The sequence below is a fragment of the Podarcis gaigeae genome (genome assembly GCF_964106915.1).
Source record: "Podarcis gaigeae genome assembly, chromosome: 1".
NCBI classification, from domain to species: domain Eukaryota; kingdom Metazoa; phylum Chordata; class Lepidosauria; order Squamata; family Lacertidae; genus Podarcis; species Podarcis gaigeae.
The window spans coordinates 12437755-12460741 of NC_139678.1; the positions used below are offsets into that span (position 1 = coordinate 12437755).

General features: G+C 47.7%; 1 protein-coding gene across 1 annotated transcript in view; it reads right to left on the reverse strand.

Annotated features, from left to right (window-relative positions):
• Window positions 1-22216, reverse strand: part of AKT1 (AKT serine/threonine kinase 1) — a 115794-nt gene extending 93578 nt beyond the window's left edge. The window contains exons 1-2 of the mRNA XM_083735941.1: window positions 21371-22216; window positions 772-934 (exon numbers count right to left, since the gene is read on the reverse strand). Of these exons, the coding sequence (XP_083592067.1) occupies window positions 772-817 (46 nt within the window). The 5' untranslated portion in view covers window positions 818-934; window positions 21371-22216. The remainder of the gene's footprint in view (window positions 1-771; window positions 935-21370) is intronic.
• Between the last annotated feature and the right edge of the window lie 771 nt (window positions 22217-22987).

The following is a 22987-nucleotide window of genomic DNA, read 5'->3' on the forward strand; positions in this document are numbered from 1 at the left end:
CCATACAACTCGCAGCACCCGTAACAAACAACAGTACAACCAGAATTCTCTGGGGGAGCCATGACTGTTTTAAATGCATAGCGGGGCCTACACTGGGTTGCTCAGATAGACCATGTTTCTCCCGATTTTGTTAATTTACCGTATTTTTCGCTCCATAAGACGCACTTTTTCCCTCCTAAAAAGTAAGGGGAAATGTGTGTGCGTCTTATGGAGCGAATGCAGGCTGCGCAGCTATCCCAGAAGTCAGATAAGCAAGAGGGATTGCTGCGCAGCGCTCCCTCTCGCTGTTCTAGCTTCTGGCTTAGCCCATCAGTCCCTTCCCCCACCTCCCGGAAAAGCCCCCAAGAGCCGCGCTCCCTTTAAAGAGCAGTGTGGAGTTTGTGTGCGGCTCTTGGGGAGTTTTGTGGGGGCTTTTCCCTCCTCAAGGAAAAGCCTGCAAGCACCGCACACATGCTCCACGCAGCTCGTGAAAGGGAGCGCTGAGCAGAGCCTAGGATGCATACAGGCTCTGCTTAGCGCTCCCTTTAAAGAATATTTTTTTTCTTGCATTCCCCCTCTAAAAACTCGGTGCGTCTTATGGTCAGGTGCGTCTTATGGAGCGAAAAATATGGTGTTTTCTTACACTGATGTCTCACTTTCCTATCGTCACACACCTCAACCAAAGAACCCAAGGCAGCTTACTTGCAACTTGCATAAGTTATCCCACATCCAGGCACTGATCCTGAACTACTTAGCTTCAGCAAAGGTGAAGGGGAGGGGGACAGCACTTACCTCGTTTGTGGAGCCAGCCCTCTTTCACTATTGCAACTTCATTCATAATGGCAAATTCCTCCTCGACCTAGCGATGGAAGCCAGACAGACGTTTGCCCACAGCAGTGCACAGAAATTGAATTCTTTCCTCCCCGTCTTCCTCTTTCCCCTTTCTCAGCTATTCCTGAAAGATAAGGTGGGGGGGTGGGTGAATAATAACACAACGTCGATTAATCCAAACAGGTTATAAAAGATGCAAAGACGATTATAAATACAGAGCCAGGACCAAAGCTCTTTTGGTTAAACAAACACAAACACGCGAACACACACACGATGCAATGGAAAATACACACGAAAACAGAGAAGGAGAACAGCCCCAATGCAAACAGGGGAAGCTGACATAATTGTTTGGGGATTCCTGCGTGTTCAAGCGGTCAGGCAAAATACAGAAGCAGCCTCGATACGAGCACAGACTGTATCAGCCAGAGAGAGAGGAGACCTCTGGAATTAAGACCTTGTACTGGAAAAAGCTATGGTTTTCCCAGTAGTGATGTATGGAAGTGAGAGCTGAACCATAAAGAAGGCTGATCGCCGAAGAATTGATGCTTTTGAACTATGGTGCTGGAGGAGACTCTTGAGAGTCCCATGGACTGCAAGAAGATCAAACTTATCCATTCTGAAGGAAATCAGCCCCGAGTGGTCACTGGAAGGACAGATCCTGAAGCTGAGGCTCCAATACTCTGGCCACCTTATGAGAAGAGAAGACTCCCTGGAAAAGACCCTGGCGTTGGGAAAGATGGAGGGCACAAGGAGAAGGGGACGACAGAGGATGAGATGGTTGGACAGTGTTCTCGAAGCTACCAGCATGAGTTTGACTAAACTGTGGAGGGCAGTGGAAGACAGGAGTGCCTGGCGTGCTCTGGTCCATGGGGTCACGAAGAGTCGGAGACGACTAAATGACTAAACAACAACAACTGGGAAAAGTGCATATTTCCCTAGGAACGAATTTTAACATTGGCCCAGCATCCAAACTTTGCCAAAGCAAATGAGAAATGGTCAGTAATGCTTGCTCAGGGCTAGATTCCTCACTCACCCAACAGGGCCACCAACCATCAACTGCCCTGCTGGAAGGATCCCGGTGCGTTTCAAATCACAGAACCTTAAGAGTTGGAAGGGACCCAGGGGTCATCTAGTCCAACCTCCTGCAATGCAGGAATCTCAACTACTGGCAGATGCCAACGAAGTGCCCTTTAGGCAGCACACTGGAGACCCATAGATTACAGAGTGGGGCAAATCAGTCAGAAGGGCACTTGCCTAACCATGCATCCAATTCTAGTCTTTCACAAAGCAAGGATTTGCAGGGAGAAGCATTCAGACCTGAAGCATCTCCTCTCCCCTCCCCACCCCCGTGGGTTAAACCACAGAGCCTAGGACTTGCTGATCAGAAGGTCGGCGGTTCGAATCCCCGCAACGGGGTGAGCTCCCATTGCTCGGTCCCTGCTCCTGCCAGCCTAGCAGTTCGAAAGCACGTCAAAGTGCAAGTAGATCAATAGGTACTGCTCCAGCAGGAAGATAAACGGTGTTTCCATGCACTGCTCTGGTTCGCCAGAAGTGGCTTAGTCATGCTGGCCACATGACTCGGAAACTGTACGCTGGCTCCCTCGGCCAATAAAGTGAGATGAGCGCCGCAACCCCAGAGTCGGCCACGACTGGACCTAATGGTCAGCGGTCCCTTTACCTTTACCCCCCCCCCAAAAAAAGAAAACAAAAAATGCAAGTCTCTTTGGAGAAATGAATGCTACCCTGTTGGCAAAAACATTAGGTCAGAATCCGTCTCCCTGATGCGTTTCAGCTGCCAGGTCCCTTTCAGTAATCTACTGGGAGGTAGCCCAGTCCCAATATGACTACGATGCAACTTTATTCTTTCTGTACTTGGAAATAGGGAGGTAAAACAATGCCACTGAAGTTTCAGCATCCGTTGTCAGCTTGTGATCTTATCCATTAGGTGCTGCAAAGCTGTCAACAGTCATGAAAAATTTGTTTTCAGAAATCGGCTTAAGAAACAAAACAAAACCCAGAACCCTCACCTGCCATTCAAAGCCACACAAAAACCAAGCAATGAGTCACTTGCCACATTAGATAGCATATGTTTAAGCACAGCAGGACTGCTTGGACTCTGTACCAATAGAGCCCAGAAACATGAAGATTAAACTAGCATATATTTACTTTCGGCACATTGGCAAGTGCAACACACACACACACACACACCAATGAGATTCCAAAGTCAAATGATTTGTCTTTTTCCCCTCTGGGATGGAATTGAGGAACAGATCTGGAGAGGTGAATCGGCACAGATACTGGGAACGGGCCGGGGTGGGGAGGAAGGTGTGGACAGTGGAGACTTTGAAGAACACCCAGATTTGTGTACAAATGTGCACTACACATTGTTAAAAATACACTAGGAAAGCTGGGACCCTGCAACCTGTTTGAATGTGCAATGATTCCCATATGCTTGCTGACTTTGCACAAATCTAATATGCTATTATGACTAATTTAATATTTTATCCACTGAGGGTTTTTCTAATTTTTACCTAACCTACTTAGAAATTTGGTTGATAACCACTTAGAAAGATGATAAAGCAATATGAAGTGTGTGTGTGTGTGTGTGTGTGTGTGTGTGTGTGTGTAGGCGCGCACGCGCACACACACACACACACACACACACACACAGCATCTCCCTTGCAAGCAGAAGATCCAGGGTCCAACTCTGGCATCTCCAGGGAGAACCTGGATGGTAAAAGGTAAAGGGACCCCTGACCATTAGGTCCAGTCGTGACCGACTCTGGGGTTGCGGCGCTCATCTCGCTTTATTGGCCGAGGGAGCCGGCGTACAACTTCCGGGTCATGTGGCCAGCACGACTAAGCCGCTTCTGGCGAACCGGAGCAGCGCATGGAAACGCTGTTTACCTTCCCGCTGGAGCGGTACCTATTTATCTACTTGCACTTTGACATGCTTTCGAACTGCTAGGTTGGCAGGAGCAGGGACCGAGCAACGGGAGCTCACCCAGTCTCGGGGATTCGAACCGCCGACCTTCTGATTGGCAAGTCCTAGGCTCTGTGGTTTAACCCACAGCACCACCCACGTCCCAACCTGGATGGTGGTCTGTCTTAAATTCTGAAGAGCTGCTGCCAGTTGGTGCAGACAGTACTAAGCTGGGACGGACCAAAGGTCTGACTCAATGTTAAGGTAGTTTCCTACGTTCCTATAAATAGTTGAAATAAATAATTAAAAATATATTTTTTTCTACTGTGATTCATGGGGAAGGGCAGGAAGCTCTGGTAGCTCCCAAAACACCACGCCCTGACCACCAGAGTCCTTGCTCGGCTGTTTCCCACCCCACTCTTTTTGGTTTCTGAGATTCCACCAGGAACTGTCCCCGTAATTTTAAGTCTACGTACAAAGGCTTAAAGCAGGCAAAGCCACATCCATCTCCTCTGATTTGCGAGAAAATCATTACTGTACTGAGAGAGTTGTTCTCTAAAACTGCTTAAGGCTATGCTCTTCTCCCATATATAAAAATGTGTGACATTTTAGTGTATTTTGGGGCTTTGTTGGAAGCCGTCCAGAGTGGCTGGGGAAACCCACCCAGATGGGTGGGGTACAAATAATAAATTATTATTATTATTAACCTTCGCATTCATGGTTGTCCAACACAGAAGTGTTATGGGCACTAAATCCATCCTAGCTAGGATTGTCTTCAACATCTAACAGAGCCTTGTCAGTGGTGGCACCCTCATTCCCATACTGCCGATGGAGATCAGAGGAAAAGTGGAGCTGGTTTGCCCTGGACAGAGATAGGGAACGTGTGGCACTCTGGATACTACAACTTCCCTAAGCCCCAGTCTGCATGGTCAGTGGTCAACTCCCAAAGATGATGGGAGCTGGACTTCAGCAACATCTGGGGGGCCACAACTGACCATCGCTAGCCTACGGCCAGTGATAAATTCAGAAGATTCAAACCCTGAGAGGCTGGATTCAGCCTTGTCAATTTAGGCTGGTATCCAATCAGTTCAATTATACCTTGGCTGAACATTTTCTGAAACAGAAACTTTTCTAGTGGTGCTTTATTTTTCCACTGGCAATTTTCCCATTTTGTAAGTTCATTGGTGACAATGCATGGATGCCACCCGCGAAGAAATATTAAGAGAGTTTGGCGGTTTCAAAAATTTTAAGTTTTGTTTAAGCTAAGTAAGACAGACATGCTAAATTAGATCATTGTACGTCACCAGAAAGCTTTCCAATACACACAAAATAACTGTTTCTGAAGTAAACGGCTCTAATTCACACAGGAAAATTTCCCAAATCAAAATTTCCTAGGAAATCCCCATCACTGCTTAACAACGAGAAATGTCAAGTGTGCTGCTATTAACCTAGAAAATTTGCAATCAACCAGAGTTTCCCATTGTGTTAGAACTAAGAAACTGTGGTTACCAGATTCAGAAGCAAGCAGGATTTTTAACCAAATTTAAACACTGGTTTAAGATGTTCTGGGACTTCCCGACTTTTTGCGGCACTCCAAAAAAGAGAAGGAGGAAATGGGTTGGAGGCAGATGAAGCACATGACAGATGAAGCACCATGCCAAGGTACGATAATCAGAAACGGCCATAGTCTATAAAAGGTTCTGGATTTTGCAGATGGTACTGGACTGGTTGCTTTCATTTTCTGCTGCAGGCTGTTACAAACTGCTTGTTGTTATTACAGTGGTACCTCTAGTTGCGGACTTAATCCGTTTTGGGGTGCCATTTGCACCCCGAAAAGTCCGCAACCAGAGCACCTCTTCTGCGCATGGTGCGATCAAGCACTTCTGTGCGTGCGCAAATCACTTCTGCGCATGCGCAAAGCGCACAAATCACTTCCGCGCACACGCAGGCAGCGAACCCGGAAGTAAACACTTCCAGGTTTGCCGCATTCGTAAGTTGAAAATCCGTAACAAGAGCGGAACGCAACATGAGGTATGACTGTACTGGTGTTTTTAATGATTGGTTCCAATTTGTATGCAACATTTACGATTAAAAGTCAGTACAGTTTAGAACACAGCCAGAACAGAGAAAGAGGATCCTTTCCCATAGTTACTAAGTCAATATGACGTTTCAAAACAAAACTAAGCACACATAACAGCACCTTAGCAACTCCCAATTCCTGGCTCTAGCTGTAGCTGTAGCTAATTTTCCTATAAGGAAAGTTGGCACAAGTGAATGCAAATGTATGCAAATTGATTGAGGAAGAAAAACAAAGTCTGTTAGGAAGGCAGAAAATGTGTGCACACCCCTACAGAGAATTCAAACTGTTTCCCACTCTTTCCAAGCTCTTATTCTCAGTATCATTCCCCCACATTTTTTTCATTGCACTGGTTCACCCACATGTGTTCACCGTCTGAAGACCACAACAACAGGTCCCATTTGCAGAAACGAACAGTGACGTCCACCCAAGCTATATCAACCAAATCCACTCAGCTACAAGTGAATTCAAGTGATGCATTCAAACACTAGGTCTGGTACCCATAGGCAAAAAGGAATTGCATGCAGGCCACTTAGCAAGTAAACTCTCGGCCCCGAGCCACTGAGGCTACCTGACCAAGATGGATTCAGGCACCCCAAAACCTGTTCTTTCAGAGGGAGACCAACCCCATCCAGAACAGGCAACTGGCCAATCTCCCAGGTGCAGGCACCCCAAACCCATAGTGCCTCCCCCTTTCCAAGGTTCAAGCTCAAGTTTATTGGTCCTCATCTCGCCCAACACTGTACCCTAGCCTAGTAAAAACCCACAGCAGTCACAGTCTTTCCTGCAAAGCTAGAACCAGCAACCTGTCTCTCCCGTGCAAGTGGGCCATTCAAGCTACTCAGACCAGGGATGGGGGAACCTGGAGCCTTCCAGATGTTGCTGAACTACAGTCCATGCTGATAGGAAGGTGGAGTCCAGCAACATCAGGAGGGTGGCCAGGTTGGAGGAAGCTGTTCCTAATTGCTTTTAAAAGCCATCAGTGGTCACCATCACATCCCAAACGCCTGTGGGGCCAGAGCAAAGGCCCACAAACGAAGTCCAACATCCTGTTCTCACATTGGCCAACCGGACTGAACACACCAGCAGGGTCAGCTCAGACACAAATGGCAGAGGTGTGGGGTACAAAAAGTTCCAGGGCTTTTATTTGGTGGGGGGGTGATTCCCCCACACACGCAAATGTCATGAGCTAATTAGTAACTGTGAACCTACTGCCAATGCAGTATTAGGAAATCATTGCCTTTTCAAAGCTTTTGGCTTTACTAAATATAAGCAAAATAAACATGCTAAAATAGATTTCTTGCAAGGGCAGTAGTCCACCTTTATAGACTCACCTTCAACCAAAACATACCGTTATTTTCTGGTGTATAAGACACCCACGTGTATAAGACGACCCCTATTTTTTAGAAGCCAACATTAAGAAAATAATATTTTTGCTGAACTTTTTGGGGGTGAGATATCCCTTGAGTGCTTGGGGGGGGGGATCGCCACCGCCAATCGCTCACTCACCCCCCTCTGCATTCACTATCCATGTATAAGACAGCCTCCAATTTCTGCCTACATTTTAAAAGCAAAAAAAACACAGAAAAATACGGTTACTTTGGGGGATCCACTTCTCTCTTCTTTTTTTATCCCATATTTGTACGTTGGTAGTGCTGCTGTTGTGACCCACCTCAAATCCTAACCCACCAGCCAAAGGCCAATCAAGGACATCAGAAGAATTTCCAATGAAAGTTACTCTGGTATGCGTGGGAATTTTTTCCTCCAGGAAATGTTTCAATTCAACATTTTCTGAGAAGCCCACATCACAGGGTTGGACCGGCACAGCGGTTGAGAGGCGGCGAGATTTGGAAAGCAAGTAGAGATAGAAAGCAGGAATGAGATGATAATAACCACCTGTTTCGAAGAAGCCAGGGCAAAGAGAAACCATCTCTTGAGTTCCACCCAACCTGTGAGTCCATGTCACAGCTGCAATTCGGAAGTGTCCCTTGAGCCAAGACTGACTCTCGTCCTGGGTTCTCCAAGAACCCTCGCAATGAAGTTACCCCCGAAAATCAAGGAAAATATTTACTTTGAGATAACATTGGTTTGTGTCTCCCGCAAAGATTCTGACTGTTCTCAAGAGAAAACAAATGCGGTTTGAAAAGCAAGGAGGCAGGAAGGGTAAGTGGTCTAGCTAGGCTACAGAGCAGGCATACGCAAACTCGGCCCTCCAGATGTTTTGGGACTACAACTCCCATCATCCCTAGCTAACAGGACCAGTGGTCAGGGATGCCTATGCCTGCTACAGAGGAAACCTTGGCCCCACATCCCACCCATGGGGCTTGATGAACAAGTGACATGGGGTATTCCAGAGAGTCAAATAATAACCAAATGCCTGAACCAACTGGTGCCCAATTATAGGAAGGTGCCCAATTATAGGAAGCAGACTTTCTGATGGGCTTTAGTTGTAATTCTGAAAAGGTGACCTCGTTAAGGGCAGGGCTGGGCAGAAGAGACATTGAATGTTAGTTCAAAGGCCGAGTTGTTACAAGTTTCAAGACTGGCTTCATACAGCGTTCAGTGGCAAAATCATCCATGAAAGGCCTTGGGCCATTCGGAACTTACAGCCTGAGACGTCCTCTGTGCAGAAAAAAAAAAGGAAGGCGTTTCACAGGAATTGAAGATTCAGCCTTAGTCCAATTACTGGCAGAAGGTGACTGCCTTGTTGTTACAGCCCAGTTAGTCAATGCTAAACAAGGACATCTACTTGCATTAGGTTGTAGCAGAGCTTCCAAGAATTAATTAGGCTGCACTCGCAGGATCCATCATTGCAGGGAAATCCCCCTATACAACAGGTAGTATGGAAGGGCTACAGTGGTACCTCGGGTTACATACGCTTCAGGTTACATACGCTTCAGGTTACAGACTCCGCTAACCCAGAAATAGTGCTTCAGGTTAAGAACTTTGCTTCAGGATGAGAACAGAAATCGTGCTCCGGCGGCGCGGCGGCCGCAGGAGGCCCCATTAGCTAAAGTGGTGCTTCAGGTTAAGAACAGTTTCAGGTTAAGTACGGACCTCCGGAACGAATTAAGTACTTAACCTGAGGTACCACTGTATTTGGCAAGAGCTTCCCAATGGGATAAAGCGAAAGTAAGCTCCCATTCTGCAGAGTCCCATTTGCACCAGGCTTTTTGGTGGCAAATGGTTAACTAGAATCTTACTTCATTGACTTCTATGGGATAGATTCTATGGATACCGAGTTCTGTGGCCACTGTCGAGTTTTACGCTACCGCGGGATTCACGCAGCCTAACCCAACCTTAAGGCTGCAGTCTTGTGCACACAACAAGTTTAACTGGGTGCAGCAGGTCTCAGTTCAGAGTACCACTGCTAATCTGTTTGCACCAGAAATCACGGTTCTAGGCTAGAAAGAGAAAACACATTTCTAAGAACCCCTGCTCCCAATAAAATAGGTTACGAGGGTCAAAGCAGTTCGCGGTTGAGAAGGAACAGCTTCAGAGCAACAATGCTGCGGAATCAAAGCAGCGTGCCAGCCAAGAGCCATTCCTTATCCTGAAAAGACCGCATAAAAGGACAGTATGTTAATGCGCTGCTATGCAAAATCTAAGCCTGGCCTTGCAGCGCACGATGCGTTTCCCACACTGCTTGAGAAAAAAGTTCTCACCCCTACAGTCATTTATGTAGAAAGAAAGGCGAGCGCCTTTGCCGGACGAATGGAGGGGCAAATTATAAAAATAAAATGAACAAATAAAACCGGGCTGGAGAGTGACCTCACTTGGGAGCAGTTCCTAGAGTTACAGTGAATAGGGGTCACCCGAGGTGGCTGTGGCCTGCTTGTCTAGCCACTGACCACGTGACTGAGCTGTGCCAAAGATATAGAAGTAAATCAAAATCAAAACGCGCAGATATAAAACTCCTCCTAGTTTACTCAGCACCAAAAAAATGCAACCACTGTCTCCCCTAGTCTCGCAGCTCAATAAAGAACAGTCAAGAAACTAAGCGGTGCTTATGCCTCACTGCAGTTTATACTGTGCTAATTTATTCATGTGCTGACCAAAGCATTCAAGCTGCGAATACACCACGGAGTGTTATTTTGAAGAGACAATCCGGACTGCAGAATCTCAGTCTAACCATTTCAATGCAGAGAGAGAGAGAGAGAGAGAGAGAGAGAGAGTTTGCTTTACCACCACCAATCTGTCTACTCAAGCAGGGGTGCAGCTGGTTGCACTCCAAAAGGTAGCAGTTTTTGTTTTTAAACCTCTTTTTGGGGGGGGTTTCTCTCCAATATGCTGATATGCTCAGCAGCACACTTTCCCAACCTTTAGCAGAAATGCATGGCAGAGACACGGGAGGTGTAACAGGAAGAGAAATGCCAGAAATTGCACTTAGCAAACTTTTCTGGGTCGGAACAGTAGTGTCCCTTTCACTTTAAGCTGCAAGAACAAACTTTCTCTTCTTTGTTCTAACGAAACTTTTTATTAATGTAAAATCAAAATATAAGCTGGGGGGTGGGGAGTTACAAAGCACAGGAGCAGCGCAGAGGTTGCATTAAATAAATAAAAAATCCAGACAGCAGATTAGGTAGAAAATTAAAAGCAGCAAAACAGATAATAAAATCCATGAAGGTGGAGAACATCTGGCCCCCAGGTCCAATCAATGAGGCCCCCAGGACTCTTCCCTTGGTTACTCCACCCAGTGCTCCCTCTGACCCATATCCATCTCCTGTGCTGAGCTACAGTCCTTCTCCATTTGATAGCTGCTAAAAAATATCTGTGGATTGCTATAGCTCTGTCCTCCATTGGCTTGACTTCACCCCTGAAGGTGCCCTCCTCAACTGTCTCCCAAGACAAGCAGATGCCAGTCCTACCTGGAGATGCCGGGATTTGAACCCAGAACCTTCTGCATGCAGAAAGGTCATATCGCTTATTTACCAAGTTGATCCCTGCACTCTGCGGGCGAGGGCTTCCTACAGGTACAATCTTGTTCCTCACAATCTAGGAATCAGAGGCCTTTTCTAGTGTTGCAGCACCTGCCCCTTTGGAACGCCCTCCCATTCTAAATATTAGGCAGGTGCCATCTCTTGTTGTCTTTTCAGTGCCTCCCAGTACGTTTCCGAGCACAATTCAAAGTGTTGGTGCTGACCTTTAAAACCCTAAACGGCCTTGGCCCAGTATACCTAAAGAAGCATCTCCACCCCCATCGTTCAGCCCGGACACTGAGGTCCAGCGCCGAGGGCCTTCTGGCGGTTCCCTCGCTGCGAGAAGTGAGGTTACAGGGCCTTCTTGGTAGTGGCGCCTGCCCTGTGGAATGCCCTCCCAGCAGATGGCAAGGCAATAAACAACTATTTTACTTCTAAAAGACAACTGAAGGCAGCCCGGTTTACGGGCATTTTTAATGTCTGACGCTGTTTTGTTTTTAATATTCGGTTGGAAGCCGCCCAGAGTGGCTGGGAAAACCCAGTCAGATGGGCAGGGTATAAATAAATTATTATTATTATTACTACTAGTAGTACTAGTACTACTACTACTAATACTACTACTACTAGAAGATCTTTCTCCCAACAAACCTTATAAGCTGAGATTTCTTTCCCAATCTGCATCTGTAGGTGGAATTGTTCTTACGCAGTGGTCGGCAACCAAAGACCCATGGGCCACAAGCGGCCCTTGGGGGTCGTTTAACCGGCCCCCGAGCCGCCCCCGAACTGAGCTGCCCACTTGCCGAGTCCCTGCACGCTGCGCTAAACCAGTACAGTGCGGGGACTCGCTTCCGCGGCACCAGAAATCGTGTCTGCTCAGACACAGATGCCAGAAATTGTGTGCATGCGCAATCCGGGCCACGGAGGGCTCTCCGGCTGGAGTGAACTGGCCAAGGCAAGGTAAACCTTGCTGACCCCTGTTCTTACGGTTCTGTTCAATTTTGTCACCTCTTGTTTTTGACACCTTGGTCTCCTTTGGGACAAAGCACAGAATGCAAATTTAATAAACAAACACACACACACACAACGCATTTTGAAGGTATATGCGGAGCCTTCGCTATGTACATGCCAGGAATATTCATATATCGTGTGAATGCGAGAGTGAATGCAACCAGGGGATGAGTTGGGAGGAGACTTGACTTTCACTGCTCAGCTTAGCAAATAATTAATAATAATAATAATAATAATAATAATAATAATAATAATAATACTCCACCCATCTGACTAGGTTGACCCAGCCACCCTAGGTTTCCAGGGTAGAACATTATGAAAGGAAAGGAAGCCCTTTCCTCTCCCCTCCTCAGCACTGTGGAATTTGGTTCCACGGCTGAGTAGGTATTAATCAACAGGCGCAGTAGCTCCTGTTCATGCATCATATATGAGCCTCCAGGGGCCTGCTTTCGAGAAAAAAACCACGCTTAATTGAAACCACCGGATTGTTCCTAGGCTCATTCCAGCTATCAAAATCCCATCAATTAAAACGTGGCAATTAATGTAATTTCCTAGCTGCCTAGCCACCACTGCCAAAATAAAGCCCACAGCCACCGCTCTTTACACCTATGCCACTCTTGCTTCTGGTCTGGCAACGGATGAGGCCAGCTCCTGCTTACCCTATGGCCAGGTTTGGCTTTGGGGCAACCAGTTGCTAATCAAGGACGGTAACCCAGCTCCCTCTTCTCATCAGCACGAGGGTTCCCGCCTGCACAACAGAACATCCTCCCTCTTCTCTCACCATGCTTGCCCTGCACCCTCTCAAAATCTGCTCCAGAGAATTGGGAGAACCCCCACCCCAAGAACAGATTGGGGGGGGGGGTTCACTGTGCAAGCAGAAAACCACATGCTGACAGCACAAGAAAGTTAGCGCTACACTGGATTCCACCCTTTGTGATCTGGCAAGACTTCAATAATTGAATTTGGGGAGGGGGGACCTTAATGAAGCCCGTTCCCTGAACTTCTCTACCGTTTTATTTCATTTTTTATTTTTATTATTGGTTTTCACATATTACATTACAATACCGATGTACCAAAGCCAACACCATTTCCTCCCCATCCCCCATACATTTAATATGCCTAGATTAAAATGTGAAGTACTGGGTGGAAGAAAAATTAGTAAGGAAGGATAATAAGAATATATAGATGATTTGAGAAGATTGTAGAATGCAAAGATTATTGTATAATGTGGAGGAATTCAAGTGAGGGCAGAGGGAAGGAGAAAAGAATAATACGATGGACTGAACTTCACTACTGTTGTCGTTATTTCCCAAATTGTGCAGACTTCTAAGAACGGTGGCTATACGACAGTTCATGAAGGTAGAGGGAGAGTGGATCCTGCCGTCACCTGTAACCTGAGCACTGGAAGACATCGGATGCTTTCAAGGAGAAATCAAGCTCCCCAGATAGAGCAAGAAGGAAGTTTGCATGTGGATGTGACATGAGTTCGGAATAGAAGACTCAGGTATGCATCAAAAGCTCTTGTTCGTCTCCTCTCCTCTCCCTGCAGCCCCATGTGCACTCTCAAGGCTGAGGGACCCTCCAGAGCAGATCTGGGGGAGGGAAGGTGTGCAAAGCAAGGAGAGGATGTCCCATGGCACAAGCAAAGCTCAGCTGATCTGGACGCAACCCTATGAAATGGAGCTGTTTCCGAAAACCAGAGATACAGTGGTGCCTCGCAAGACGAAATTAATCCGTTCCGCGAGTCTCTTCGTCTAGCGGTTTTTTCGTCTTGCGAAGCATCCCTATTAGTGGCTTAGCGGATTAGCGCTATTAGCGGCTTTTAGCGGCTTAGCAGATAAGCGGCTTAGCGGCTTAGAAAGGGGGGGGGAGGAAAAAAGCCCGCAGGAACTCGCAAGACATTTTCGTCTTGCGAAGCAAGCCCATAGGAAATTCGTTTTGCGAAGCACCTCCAAAACGGAAAACCCTTTCGTCTAGCGGGTTTTCCGTCTTGCGAGGCATTCGTCTTGCGGGGCACCACTGTACTTCACAGAGTTAGGAGGTGCCTGTATTGTGCAAGTGTGCCAGGCCAGCAAAAGCCAGACTCCTTTGCATATTTTTGCTGCCGCTGCTGCTACTACTTAAGAGCCAATTCACAAGACCTGGTTTAAATACCACGTTGGACCAAACAAAGAAAGTCTCATCCATATGGGGCACCACACCTGCCAGCATGATCAATCAGACGGGGAAGTGCTTCAGAGGTAGAGCGTTTGTTTTGCTTGCAAAAGGTCCCGGGTTGTGCAATCTGCAGCATTTCCAGGTAAGGCTGAAACCCTGGAGAGCGTCCGCCATTCAGTGCAGACAGTTCGGAGGCATATGGACCAAGGGCCTGACTCTGCATTCAAGGCAGCTTCCTGTGTTCTTCCTAACATGTTTTAATGTTAACAAACTCGGGGATGGGAAGCTAAGGACGATGCTACGTGCACAGGCTTCTACACCCTGGCTGAAACAACCAGGACACTTATTTATTTGTATTTATTCAGCAATATTTATAAACTGGTTAATTAAAGAGCTCGCAAAAAAGCGGGTGTAATAGGATGGAGAAAGCAAGCTAAAATCCATGAAGCGACTAAAAACCAAACCATCATCAATGATAGGTAAAGGTAAAGGTACCCCTGCCCGTACGGGCCAGTCTTGCCAGACTCTAGGGTTGTGCGCTCATCTCACTCTATAGGCCGCGAGCCGGCGCCGTCTGAAGACACTTCCGGGTCACGTGGCCAGCATGACGGAGCTGCAACTGGCGAGCCAGCGCAGCACACGGAACGCCATTTACCTTCCCGCTGGTAAGCGGTCCCTATTTATCTACTTGCACCCGGAGGTGCTTTCGAACTGCTAGGTTGGCAGGCGCTGGGACCGAACGACAGGAGCGCACCCCGCCGCGGGGATTCGAACCGCCGACCATGCGATCGGCAAGTCCTAGGCGCTGAGGTTTTACCCACAGCGCCACCCGCGTCCCATCATCAATGATACACGGATACAAAATCAATACACCTCTAAAAATGAATCCAGGTAATTTCAATAAATGGTGACTAAGGGGCCCAAGAAGAGAAAGGCCACAGGGCTGGGAGTGTTGAAACCCTGGAAAGCCAAACAGTGCAGGCAATACAACTAGATGGACCTAATGGTTTGACTAAGTGTAAGTCAGATTCCTATCAGTGTTAGAAATTCCCCAGGCTCCAGGTGTGTCTTGCGACTGCCACAGGTCCAATTGCGACAATGTGGAGATATCTGGATGCCAGGTTGATGACTGACATCTCCACCTGGCTGGCCCCTCCAGCTTTCTTAAGCAGATAAGCAGAAGAGCTAATTTATTGCATTTATATCCCACCTTCTTCTCCCAAGGAGTCCATGGTTTAGCTGCCTCCCTACAACGGCCCTGTGCGGTAGGTCAAGAGACTATGATTGGCCCTAGGTTACCCAGTGAACGTCATGACTGAGTGGGGATTTGAACCCTGATCTCCCAAGGTCTTGGTCCGACACTCTAACCACTACACCACATGGGTTTCCTAGAACACTTCTGCTATGGGGCAGCTATATCAATTAAGTAAATAAATAGGGGGAAAGCAAAATGTCCCTTAGAGAAGGATCTGAAGTATTTTCTGTGAAGCTTGAATTTGTTTTATTCTGGATTGCTTTATTTGATGTTTTAATGCGTTGCAAACCGCTTTGAGATTTGTTCTTTAAAATATAAATAAGTACAGAAATGATATGCATAATAAAAAATTTCACTGGAAAATAAAAAGGTGCCTAGGCAATCTGTTATGACGACTACAATCTAGGTTTAAGGCACCAGTGGCGATTAGTTTGTATATCCAAGTTTCTAAAACTGCCTAGTAAAATATGATGATTAGTAAGAATGTAGGAGGATTCTGGACTTGCCATCAGGATTTATTCTGAATGCTTCTGCTAGTAAGGAAAAATCTCCCCGCATATAGAAAAGTAGCACATCAGGAAGGAAGTTTGAGCACCGGTCTCTCCCCTATATGCTAGATTACCACAAACAGGGGTCTTTTTTATATGGAATGTGTTTGTATTTACAGACAGGATGGCCATCTATGCCTGTTGTTCGATAGAACAGCCTCCGCTGTATAAACAGCCTTTCTGCTGCCTGCATAGGTTGAGTCTTGCAGAACAAGCCTTCAAACGGCCCCAGATAGCCAAGAATGAAGACCATACAGACCAACAATGAACAATAAAGACAGCAACAGACAAGTCAGAAGAGTAGAGATGGTGCAAGGGTAAAGCCAGAACGGCCTAGGAATAAGAAGAGGGACTTGGATGCGAAAAACTGTTCTGACAATAATAAAAGGGAGAACAGGTCCCAGACACTGGAGGCAAAATAGGTAGCGCATAAGAATATTCTGTTGACTTTGCTGGTGCTATCTTGTGCTGTAGGGATTCCCCCTGCATCCACAGCATGCGCACGCAAAGCACTGAGCATAGCAAGTGCTGCTCTAGCACATCACAAATCACGGCACCAAGCCAGCACTGCAGTGGCCCAGTGGAGGTGTCGCAGATACACACCAGGGCAGATTTTCAGAAAACCACTGTTGTACGTCTGCTCTCTCAAAATCACACACATTTGAGTGGTGGAAGTTAAGCCTAAAGGAGCTTCCAGGAAGTTGTGTTGAGTAGGAGCACTGGCCTGCCTAGCTCAATACTGTCTACACGGACTGGCAGCAGCTCTCCTGGGTTTCAGGTGCAAGGAGCCTTTCCCAGCCCCCTACCTGGAATCGCGGAGATCTGGGATCTTGTGCATGCACAGAAGGTACAGAGGGACTCACATCTGGTGCTCCAGGCTAGGGCTGGAAGATTTTTCCAGCCTGAGGGCCACATTCTGCTTCTGGGCAAGCTTTTGGGGGCCACATGCCAGTGCTGGGCTGGTCCAAGGGCAAAGGTGGCTGGAGTAAAAAGTGAATTTTACAAATGTGCGTTTTCTGCACATACCTCTCTCCACCCTCCACGCAGGCAAGCAAAGAGGCACTGTGAGAATTTAAGGGCACATTCTAGCCAGACCAAAAACACACAGAATGCAAAGCAGAGTCCAGTGAGGGTGTGTGGCTTAGGGACATGAAAGGAGATTCCGGCTACCCATCAGGAAGACCTTTCTGGTGGTAAGAGCTGTTCCAATAGTGGAACGTTCTCCCTAGGGAAGTGGTGGACTCTCCTTCCTTGGTTAGAGGTTAGATGGCCCTCTGTCCTGGAGGCTTTAGCTGAGATTCCTGACTACATAACCTTTGGAGTCCCTTCCAACTCTATGACTTTCTTAAAGTTCCAAGGGCCAGGTAGAAAAGGCTTGGAGGGCTATATTTGGTGGCCAGGCCTGAAGCTCCCCATGCTTGCTCTGAGTTGTGGGGGGCTTCGTTTTTTTGAAAAAGACGAGTGATGCTGGAATAGCAAAGAGGTGTTTTTGCTCAATTTTCCAGCTGGAAGGAGGGGGAAATAACTTTCCTAAACTCTGCAAAACTTCTTGTATAGATGAGTTGCAGTAATACAAACATAGGAATTCCACTACACATAGTGAGGTCATTCGGAGCCCAAAAACAGCTACTCCCACCGGCTGTAGCTCTTAAGACAATGATGGCCAAACTTGGCCCTCCAGCTGTTTGGGGACTACAATTCCCATCATCGCTGACCACTGGTCCTGTTAGTTAGGGATGATGGGAGTTGTAGTCCCAAAATAGCTGAAGGGCCAAGTTTGGCCATTACTGTTTTAAGAGGTCCCAGGCAAAAGTCTTGATCTATGCTAGCAAGTAATCTTTTAACTGAAGGTGCAAGGGATTTAACTTGGCATCTTCTACAGAGCGAACATGTCCTTTACCACCAAGTTGTGGTGCCTTTCCTAAGAAGTATACAATGTACAACTGAGCACTTCCTATGTACTGTATCTCTGTGCTGTTTGTGGGCATCGGGACTTCCCTAAATCTCCTCCATGTGTTGGGGAAGACTCGTTGCTCACCTAATGCGAAATCCCCACACGGTCTTCCTTGACCATTCTCCTTCACCGAGGAGGGTAGGCTAGCCTATGTGTATATGGGGCTTTTGAGTCACACGGGCGGCATGCAGAACTATTTAATTAAAATCATATGCTTTTTATTTACTCGGGCAGGATGAAAGACAAATCTTTTTAATCCCAAAATTACTCCTAGAGAAAGTAATTAGTCCTAGTAAAACCATACTCTCCCTAGCCTGAGAACGTATAGGGCTGGGTTCTCACTTTTAATTTTTTGAACTCATGTTAAGTATGAAACTTTTAAACAACAAGGCAGGTTGCAAACGGCACATTACATTGCTGGTTCTCTCCAGCACTTTTTGTAGCTTCCGCACATATGGCTGTGAAGTTTGGGGATCTTAAAGCGTCCCGTTCACAAGCGACGGTGCCATGCTTCTATTTTACCACTTAAAACTCTGGTTTTTCCTCGCACACCAGCTGAATATGTATGCTATAAAATAAACCAACACTTAAAGAGATTTAGCTGCCTCAACCTGGGTAAGTGAGGTGGCTCATTCAGGTCAGCGTGGAGGTTTTTTTGCACATTCCCAAACAAATAAAGGGAGAAAGCTTAATCATGCCTGGTAAACCATCTGCATGTGAGACAGCAATGTGGTACAATGGATAACGCACTGGACTTGGACTATGGGAAAACTCAGGATCAAGCCCCTGCTTGGATATGAAGCTCACTTTGGGACCTTGAGCCAATTACACTGTTTCTTCCTGCCCAAAATCACATCTAGATAAATCAGACAGACTTGACCTCCTTAGAGTTAATATGCCTTTGCCCCCACCTTACACCTAACTCCTTATACAGTGGTATAATTCATTCCGGAGGTCCGTTCTTAACCTGAAACTGTTCTTAACCTGAAGACCACTTTAGCTAATGGGGCCTCCCGCTGCCGCCAGAGCCCGATTTCTGTTCTCATCCAGAAGCAAAGTTCTTAACCCGAGGTACTATTTCTGGGTTAGCGGAGTCTGTAACCTGAAGCGTATGTAACCTGAAGTGTATGTAACCCGAGGTACCACTGTATTGCCGCTGCAGAAATTCACCTACTCCAAAAGCAGTAATTCCTGACACAAAGGTTTTTATACATTCAAAGGCCCGAGATAATTAAATCAAGCTATTGTGGGTATGAAGATGGAAGTTAAACAGCTACATTATACTGGCAACACAGCCTATTGAACACATTTACCTGTAAACAAATGCAATGGCGATAATTAACCTGGCCAGGCCTTGAAAAAAAGAAGAAAAAAAGAAGGGAAAAGATCCTGACTTTTAAATACTACATGATTACACAAACACGCAGAATGCAATAAGGAATCCATCCTTTTGTTTTCTCATGCCAGAGAAAAGACAAAGGGGGGGGGGACTACCTAAAAGTGTTAACAATGCTACCCTACCCTCACTGGGAAGCGGGTCCCATCGAGTTCTGAAGGGCTTACTCTCCTAAGTAAGTGGGTACAGGATTGCCACTTACAAAAAATCTAGACACAGTCATAGTCTGTTCACACAGCAAGGTTTTTCTCCAGATAAGTAGAGGCCTGTCCCTGGCCTTTCTTTGGAGTATGCATTCGCATGGGAAAATGTAACTTTATTACTTATTTTTTTTATTCGGCCCTTCCTCCAAGAAACTTGGGGCAGAACTGGCAGCCCATCACACCACCGCCACCCACATAAGGCAGGCAAGATCAGGCCAGTGGCCCACAAGCCACAAGCAGGACCTGAACACAACAACGCTCTCCCTTTCCTGCAGTTTCCAGCAACTGGTATTCAAGAGGCACTGATCTCTGTCTCCTTAAAAAGCCATCCAGGTCAGTGGGCATCCCTGCCTCTTTGGGGAGCAATTTCCGATTTATCCTCATTAACAACCCTGTGAAGTAGGTTAGCTTGAGAGAGGCACCCAGCGTTGCTGTCCCATGCCGAGTGAGAATTTGAGCCCATGTCTCTCTGCTGCTACTCCAACACCGCTCTATCCCACAACACTTCAAGTTCTCTCATGTCCAACAGGCAGCTCCATGGAAATGCAGCAGTATTCCCTGCTACGACTGTTGCGCTTCAGCCACATTCATGTGAGACCGCCAAGTTTGCGCATTACGTTTGTCCGCACAAAGTAGTACCTAGAAGCTGTCAGGACTGCCTGAGTGGACAGAAGAACACAAGACTATGAACAAGCTCTAGAAACAAAACCACAGATCTTACAGAGTTACACCCAAGTGGATTGTGTGAAACTCACTTGGGCCTATTAGTACCTCGGGTATAACGTGCCCAGGGCAGGTATTATGAAGCTTCTAGATATTGCAGAAGGATAGTAAACAAAACCTATATAGCATCCGCTGCAACCAATCCAGCTTAAGCGAGGGAGAGAACCCCCAGGAAACTCCATTTAGAACAAGTTAGCCAAAAATCTAAAGTCCTTCATACTTTTTGTTTTGTTTTGTTTTAAGAGAGAAAACCAGCTATTTTCATTACCTCCAAAAGCTAATTAGGAGGCTACAGTGGTCCAAAGACCTGGGGGTCTGCAACCGAATTGAGCACCTCACGAGGAGCCACAGCCAACGTGGGGGCGCGGGTGGGGTTCTTCTGTCAATCGTTCCCCCCCAAGTGATTCGCTGTTTTGACTCATTCGCTCGTTACTTTTTTTTTAGGTGTACAGTAAAAATAAAGTAATGTGTGAATCAGCCCTGCATGTCTCACATAAAAGATTTGGTTGGTGAATGAGAAGGTGAGGGGTGGGGTGGCAAAGGCCTGGTTTTTATGGCACTGGGTTTGTGAGGATGGGGGGGGGGTTGTTATAAGAAATATAAAATAACCCAACGCCTGGAAAGCGTTGTATACATTGCTGGTGGGTAGGGCAGGAGACCCAGTTATCTCAGAAGTGGAAGAAGGAGGGACCTGAAAACCTCCTTCCTCCTCCAACAGCTGTGGGCAAGCAATGGAGAAGCCTGAGGTAAACAAACACCGCATAGAGGAAAGAAGGGGGGCGGGTTAGAGAGAGTAAAGCAAATGGAGGGTGCAAACCCAGGACCCACCACAAGACCCCTCACCCACCTGACACCCCACAACGCAGCGGACGGAAAAGGAAAAAAAAGGGTTGGAAAAGGTGCAAGTTTTTTCCACAGGGGGAGAAGCCCCCCCCCCCAGCGCGCACCCCACCCCAAAGGCACGCACAAAGAGCCCATTCCCCTCCTTCCTCTCTTCTCCCACCCCTCTCGCTTTTGGGGAGCAGGCGTTTCCAAAGCCCAGGCGCATCTGCAGGCAGGAGCAAAGGGAGCCGCCGCCGCCACTGCAATGCACACAAAAAAAGGATATTTCAAGATATTATTTAGAGAAAACACACACACACATATCTCATCTAAGGCCTGCAAAGGAGGGTCACTTTTGCAGCGGGAGGTTTGCAAGCAAACAAGCCGCCTCGGAGGAAGGGCGAGAGCGCCGCGCCGCTCCGAACAGGCGCTCCAGACAATGCACCAAAAAAATGGGGCGCCCCCCCAAAAAAACCCACACGCGCGCGCGCGCACCCAAGCCAAAGGGGGCTGAGCAAGGCCCCCGCGGGTGCTCCCTCCCCATCCGAGGCCCGGGGACGCCGGCGGCCACTTACATGCCTGGGAGGGTGCAAGCGGAGCGGCTGGCCGGAGCCGAGGCCTAGGCGGGTTGCTGTTGCTGCTGCTTGCTGCCGGGCGCCGCCGCCGCCGCCGCCTCCTTGCTGGTCTCGCAGGGAATCAGCCCATTGAGCTCCCGCCTGCGAGGGCTATGAATGGGGAGGCGGCCGGCGGCTCCTGGTCTCTCCTGCGGGGCTTCCTCGGAGCAGTGCGGCTGCCCGGGCGTCGCGAGCTCGACGCGTTGCCCTTGCGGCCGCTGCTGCTGCTTTTGCTGCTGCTCCCAGTTCCTCCAGCCTCCCTTCCTTTCCCCTCTTTGAGTCACTCGCGCGCGCACTCACACGCTCACGCGCACAAACACACACACGCCGGCTCTCGCCCGCGGGGTCCTACTGCCCGGCATGCTCCACTCCCAGTTTCCATGCAATGTTTTTTTTTTTTCCCCCAGGACGCTGGAAAGACACCCGCGCGTTGCATGCATGCTCTTCCTCGGGCAATTCAGCGCACGCGACACAACAGCGCGCGCACCCGCTCAGCGCACTCTCAACCCACCCACCCCCAACATGCACAGGCGGCACACGCATGCACTTAGCACACTGCCGCATCCAGCACACGCTGAACACTTCACACGTGCCTCCAAACTCAGACGCTTGCTCAGCAAAACCAGCTCTCGAAACGTGCACTCTCTCGCACGCAACACGCCCAAAGCACACGCGTGCACCTATTCAGCACGCTGACACATTCAACACGCACGCATGCTCTTACTCAGCATTCTCATGCACTCAAAACAGGCGCAGCGTTTTGTTTTGACATACATAGGCTTTACTCAGCAGCTTCACACACAGCACACTCAAGACATACACATGCGCTTGCTCTGAGCTCTCACATACATAGAGCACTCGATACACTCGCATGCATTTACTCAGAGCATACACACACAATCCTCCTTCACTCAAAAGCGAATTGTGCTTCTCTCCCCACCTCTGGCCAGAGGGGAGAAGAGTCTGGACTTCATCTTAAGAGGCGCCCAGGACTTGGTTAGAGATGTAAAGTTTTGCTGGCCTCACTGGGGATACTGAGCACAGCCGTAAATTGTAATTCAACATACATGTTAAATGGGCTGTGGCTAAGAAAGACCCCCGCACAGTCATACTGGACTTGGAAAAAGGAAAGTTGCCCAAAATGGTGAAAAGGAAGCTGAAGGATGCGAAAGTCAAGGGCAGCAGGATGAGGGAACTGGACCAAGTTTGACAGATGGGAGGGGCTGCCCGCCTGTCAATCATTTCATGTCAACAATGATGTCAGCAGACCTTTCTCGCCCAGCAGTGTGAAATCGGGTGATGATCAGTATTTGCATAACCCATTGCATAACCCAGTGCACACAAAACACCATTAGGCCCAGCTATGTCTTTACCTGCTGCATAAATGAGGTCCAGTGTAGTAGTAGTAGTAGTAGTAGTAGTAGTAGTAGTAGTAATTTATTTATACCCCGCCCATCTGGCTGGGTTTCCATATGTTGCAGCTTACAACATATAGAAAACATAATAAAAACACCAATCCTTAAAAACTTTCCTAAACAGGGCGGCCTTCAGATGTCTTCTAAAAGTCAAATAGTTGTT